The 6,304-nt window shown below is 36.6% G+C and overlaps 1 protein-coding gene across 1 annotated transcript; it reads right to left on the bottom strand.

The window, feature by feature from the left end:
* Nucleotides 1-5,518: 5,518 nt before the first annotated feature.
* Nucleotides 5,519-5,968, bottom strand: LOC107808792 (uncharacterized). The gene has a single exon (XM_016633359.1). The coding sequence runs from the start codon at nt 5,966-5,968 to the stop codon at nt 5,519-5,521; it is 450 nt and encodes a 149-aa protein (XP_016488845.1).
* Nucleotides 5,969-6,304: the final 336 nt, after the last annotated feature.

Raw genomic sequence — 6,304 nt, 5'->3', positions numbered from 1 at the left:
TGTTTAACAAAATCTTGTTTCCTCGAGCAGAAGGGATGTCTGTGACTTCCAAGTCTGACCTATTCCTAATGGAGCAACTAGACGGTTTCAATCCTGTGAGTCTGTCTGCCATAATGATTGAAGACATGCAGAAGGTTGCCACTTTCAAGGATGGTAATCATGGTCTTCCTATGGATTCTTGCTTACTCTAGTGTTTAAATTCTTTAAGGTTCCACTGGGAATAGGTAAAGTGGAGACTCAAAAGCAGACATTCTCATAGATAACCTTAGAAGAGTGCAAATGTATGGAAAAGTATGGGGGGTAGGAAGTACATCAACTGTTTCTCAGCTTATCAATGGCCAGAATAGTGCTGCTGAGGAAATTCATCGGTTGAAGGCCAAGAATGCTACCCTGGAAGGTCAGCAAGCCCAAGGGGTTCCTTGTCGAATGAAGAAGTGGTTCGTTTGAAACAGGAAAATGCTGATCTCAGGGTGCAAGTTGAGAACCTGAAGGCTAAACTGCTCAATGAGCAAAAGTCGGGAAACTTCCGAATATACCTCATTCTCCATACACTTGCTGCAACTACCAAGACTTTTCCTCCTAGTGTCCCCTAAGTACCCTTCAGTGACCAGTTTTCTGGATATGTTTCTTATGTTTTGTTTCTTTATTGATGGTTTGGCGGATGTTTTTTTTGTTTTCTTTTTTTGATGGTTGGGATGAAATACTACTACTCATGTTAACAAGTCCAATGTTGCCTCTTCCCTTTTCAAAAAGGAAGAGGCGTATTAAATCTTTATTAATAATAATTCTCTTTTTACTATGTCAGCACTCTCTTTATGTGTTCTATTCTCTATCATAGTTGTGTGCACATATGTGATATGAGTTAGCTTAGCTGGACTTCTTTGTGCTGCTGTTCTTTTTAATGATGCCAAAAGGGGGAAACTAAGGACTCAGGGGGAACACATGGGAGAACTGGTTCTTATGGGGAACGCTCTATTACTCTGACCATGTAAGATAACGCATAGTCTTAGGGGGAACTCTGTGTTCCCCGGGACTTTGAAACTTTTTACTGCCCAAATTCCTATTTATAAATGTTAAGTTTGTCATTATCAAAAAGGGGGAAATTGATAAACTTTAAATAATCTTGCCCTATGTTTTGATGATCTAACAAACTTCCTGTCAAGAACCAGATAGGGAACCTGACCTACTTGGAGTGATGCAAGCTTTAACGGATTCCAGCTAAAGGTGAATTGCTACAGCTTCAGGAGCTAGGAACCTACACAAGTACTTGATGCTCTTGTCGTTTCCTCATAGCAATACAAAGTCAATTGGACATAGCTGGAAATAAAGTGACTGAAAGCACTGTTTCTGCCGCACTGCACTACACTATCCACCCACTCATTCTCTAACCAAACGAAGCACTCACATCATTTCAAGTGATGTGATCAAGATGTACCAAATGAGCTTTATACAAAAACATCACTGGAAGGGTTCTGTTTCTCATTCAAGCCTCTTGGAAAAATAGAGAAACCAATCCTCACAAACTTAAAGAATAGGGTTGAACACTACTACGGACCAATTCCTAAAAGATAGACTATTGTTGTCCTAGTTGAGTTGTAACCTTGTTATTATATATACTGTATCTTCTAAACTGCTTACCTAGAAGTATTTTGATTAGAAATCCTCATGTAAATCCGTGAACTCCTTGAGTTTATGTTGTGACTAGTTTTAGTCATAAGGAAAAGTCTTTGTAATCATAGAGTTACAAAGTGGCTTATGGTGATAGCATCACAAGTTAGAAAAAGCCTTTGTAACTAGGATAGTCACAAAGTTTCTTGTGGTAAAGGTACCACAAGTTAGTTGAGTAAATCTTTTGCAATAGGAATTATTGTAAAGTGGCTTGTAATAGGTAGATTACAAGTTAGTGAAGTTAAAAGCATACAGGTGTAGGTCGTGGCTTTTTGATCCCCTTGTGTGATTTTTTTCCACGTAAAAATCCTCTGCTTCATTTACATATGGTTTTATTAAGTGCTCTCATAGAACCTTGTAGAGGACCAGGTACTCTATGATTAGGTGGACCCATACAAACTAATAGAGCGGGTTTTGATGATATCGAGGTCCAAACGAGATTCCAAGATAGGGAATAGCTCTGTAATATCATTTAAGACTTGCACGCAAAATTTGGTGTCATTCTGAGTAGTATAAGTACGTTTCGGCACATTGGAAGTAAATTGAAAAACTTGAAGTTCATAAGTTTGATTCAATTGGTTTTAGGGTGTGATTCTTAGTTTTAATGTTCTTTGGGCGTTCCAAGGGTTCAAGCGAGTCCATTTTATGATTCCAAACTTGTTGGTATGTTCCAGCAGGGCCCCGGGGGCCCCGAGTGTCAATCGGATGAGGCCCGGACCAGCCACAGGTGCGAGACCGTAGAAGCAGACATCGCCTCGCAGATACGGCCCAAGGAGAGGACCCCAGGTTCCGCAGATGCAGATCTTTTTCCGCAGAAGTGAGAACCCGTTCGCAGGTGCAGCCCCAACATATCTAGCCCATTTCCGCAGAAGCGCACCCTTGTCCGCAAAAACGGGGCGCAGATGCGGCCCAGTGGCCGCAGGTGGGGAAAAGCTGGAGCTAGTGCACTTCATTTAATACGGGACTTAGGCATTTTGACTCATTTTTCACTCCATTGTTGGGCGATTTTTGGAGCTTCTTGAGAGGGATTTTTATCTAGCTTTTGGAGTTTTGGATTCTTCAGCTCCGATTTGAGAGTTTTAGCGCATTTTGAGTTTGGAAGTAGGCTTTGAAGAAAGTAAGTCTCTTTTCTAACCTTGTAAGAGGGAAATTTCCCTATAGATGAACTTAATTAATATATGATTATTATTGGGAGCTACATACGCACGAAGTGACGAGAGTCCGTACGTAGCTATTATTCTTGTTATGTCCGGGTAGTTCTAGGCTTACACCATGCTTTGGTGGGTACCGTTTATCTAAATATATATGTTGATTTGCATTGAATGGAACTAAGTTGAGGATTTCATGATTTCAAAGGTTTCAAATAAATTATTATTTTGAAAACAATTGAGGACATTACATTGCATTTATATTTAAACGCGTCGCAAGTATATTCCTCAAGCGGGGTAACTATTTGCACTACTCTCATGGTAGCGGGACATTCGCCTCGGTAGGTTAATAGATGCATCTATGATTCGCGTCGTTCGACCCTCGGTAGTGCACAATTTACTTTTATGTCGGATCAGGCCGAACATCTTCGATGGTATTTATGTGTGATAATAGAACTGGAACTCTTTATAGTTTGTATGGTTTGTTGCTTGAAAGGTCATTTGTTTTAAATGAGGGAAGTGCTTTGATTTCTTAAATACGAACGAAGTATTTTCCAGTTATTATTCTTGTTTTGAGCTTGTTGTTATCTACATATATTATTATTTATAATTTGAACTTCATATTACTATATTATTTGCCCTAGTAAGTGTCGGAATCGACCCCTCATCACTACTTCTTCGAGGTTAGACGAGATACTTACCGGGTACATATTTTATGTACTCACGCTACACTTCTATACTTGATTGTATAGGATCTGAGGCATGTGCATCTGGCCATCAGTCCGGCGCATAGACTTGATTCCCCAGCTTCAGACTTCCCTGTGAGGTGCCCTTTCGAGCCGTTCTGCAGCAGCTGGAGTCTCTCTTATGTCTTTATTTTCCTGTCTATTTTTTTTTTAGATAGTATGATTTTGTATATTCTACTAGATAGCCCACATACTTGTGATACGAGGTCTTGGCACACATACTAATAGACTTATGATTTTGGTTTACTTACATGATTACAATTCATATTTATTGCTTCCATTTATTCATGTTTAAATTTTAAACTCCTAAATTTTTATCAAATAAGGAGAAGCTATCACTTTCTAATTATATAAACGAGAATTCACTAGTTGATTAGTGTTGGTTTGTCTAGCGGCGATGTTGAACGCCATCATAATCAAATATGGAATTTGGATCGTGACAGCTCAAGCAAAAAAGAAAAGAGTTATATAAAGAAAATAATGGGTCTAGGAGTATGTGGAAAAGAGATGCGTCTAGGAGTAAAAAATTATTTAGGGTGGGTTTACCTTTAGCAGGTCGGGTTAGATTTATGGGTGAATTTCCATGTTTTGCTTGGGTATTAATTATTTTATGTGGTCCAAAAATATAAAATATTCATGTGGACTGTCAAGTCGGGTTTTTTCACCAAATATATTAAAAAAATCGATTGAGTGATCATCGGTTTATAGTATGAATAATTGAATGATCTTGTTACAAATGAAAGAAAAATGACTTTAATTACTTCATAATATCGAGTAATTCAATGATCATCTGTGTGATGGACTCGAAGTTTATCAAACAGATATAAACCGCAGAATGCCAGTGTGTGGTTAGTGCTTTCGTCTTGTTTTCTTCTTCTTTTTCAAGTACTCCAATAAGAAGCTCAAGTCGTCATCATCATAGGAAATTATTCTCTCTTCACAATGTATTTTGACCTACTATATTAGAATTAAGGGTGTGTTTGGTATAAAGAAAAATACTTTTTGGATAATATTTTTTAATTTTTTATTTTATATTTGGTTGATTTAAATGTTTTGGAAAAAATATTTTTTCATGAACTCATTTTTTTTCAATTAGAAGAAAATATTTTTCCTACTAAGAGGAGGAAAATCATTTTCCAAAATTTTTCAACATTTCCCACTTTATTTCCTACCTCACCAATCGAACATGAAAAAATAAGTGATAAAACTCCTCATTTTTCAGTAAAATATTTTTCACGAGAATATTTTTCCTCGTACCAAATACAACCTACATGCAATTGCCTGATTTAATGGTATAATTTGGACAACTTTAAGCAAATATCAATAGTTTAGAGGTTGATTTGGAAACTTTTCTTTTGAATGTTTCAGCTTCTCCTAATAGTTTACTAGTATTGGTTTCGTCTTATTTCAACTACTCTTACGTTTTAAATTTCTGGGGTAAAAATTATCATTTAAAATAAAAGCCTTATTGTCTTCATGTTACTGGATTGAGTCACTAGATACACTTGCCTTGCCTAGTTTGGAGAAGAAATACAAGAAAATTGATCATCCAAGAAAAATGATCATCTTCGTAGAGGCAACAATACTAGAAGAAAGTATAATCAGATTCAATGGCTTTTCCCTCTTTGGATTCGACTGATCCATTATTTTTGACATCGAACATAGATATAGAAACATAATTAAACACTAGTAAAAAAAGGTAAATTCCGACAGACGTGATCAATCTGACAGAATATGGCTCGATGGTAATATTTGGATGGATTTTCGACCGATTCGTCGGGACATCCGTAATTAATAATTGAATAAATATTAATTTTAAACTCATAATTTTCAAAATAGAACGCGTTGAGCGCCTAAAAACCTTGAAAATTGAACCATCAAATTTAAACTTGAATCCGCTTCTAGATCCATCACCTGCTCCAAATTTAGCTTAACCCCAAGAGCCATTAATTAAATTCAAAAGACAGCATTATTTTTCTTTGTAATCGCATAACTTCTACTTCTTGGATACTTCAAATCTTTCTTCATATTCATCATCATAACATTTTCTTGATCCTCTCCTAAATCACAAGGCTTGTCTTCATCAATTCTTGTCATTCCCACACTACAACTCCTCGCTACTTTCCTCGAAGACATTTGTTGCCTTATCCGTTGTTGCATGAGAAAATTTAAGTCAAAATTATCCCCTATGCTTCTAGCAGATGCTGCTCTAATTAGCTCTCGAAAATCATCATTATCATAATTAGATGAGCTAACGGTACTATAACTCTTTGGCAATTTACGAGGATTCACCACTGAGTAATTTGTCATACAGTTCACGTAAGAGTCTCTTGCTTTTGTTAGAGCCTTCCATGGCAATGCAAGGATTCCAATGAATCTGTTTTGGTTACTCACTTTACTCTTCATTTTTCAACTTGTGTTTTTCTTTGAGAATTGAATTAGCACTAGCTAGCTAGGAACTTAGATAAATATGGAAGAATAAGAAGAAGGTTGTGTAAAATTCAAGATTTTTCAATGGTTTGGATTAGAATAGATGGTTCTAAAGAGGAATGTTCGAATAGTAATGCGGTAAAGTATGAGTATGAGATTATTTGTTTGCTGTGATATGAAGGGTTTTAATAGTGAAAAAGTGTGAATAAATACAAGGACGGTGGCGTTGGTGTACTTTTTCCAATATGACACGCAAGATAAGAATAAATATAGAGAGAGGAATGTGGATGTATTATTGAAAAGGATAAGAAG

The sequence above is a fragment of the Nicotiana tabacum genome, chromosome 20, assembly GCF_000715075.1.
Source record: "Nicotiana tabacum cultivar K326 chromosome 20, ASM71507v2, whole genome shotgun sequence".
Lineage (NCBI taxonomy): Eukaryota > Viridiplantae > Streptophyta > Magnoliopsida > Solanales > Solanaceae > Nicotiana > Nicotiana tabacum.
Note: the sequence above shows the minus strand (reverse complement) of the source record. Positions and strands in the feature narration are given on the sequence as shown.

Excerpts from the sequence above, each read along its gene's own strand:
- LOC107808792 (XM_016633359.1), bottom strand. The coding sequence starts at position 5,968 with ATGAAGAGTAAAGTGAGTAACCAAAACAGATTCATTGGAATCCTTGCA.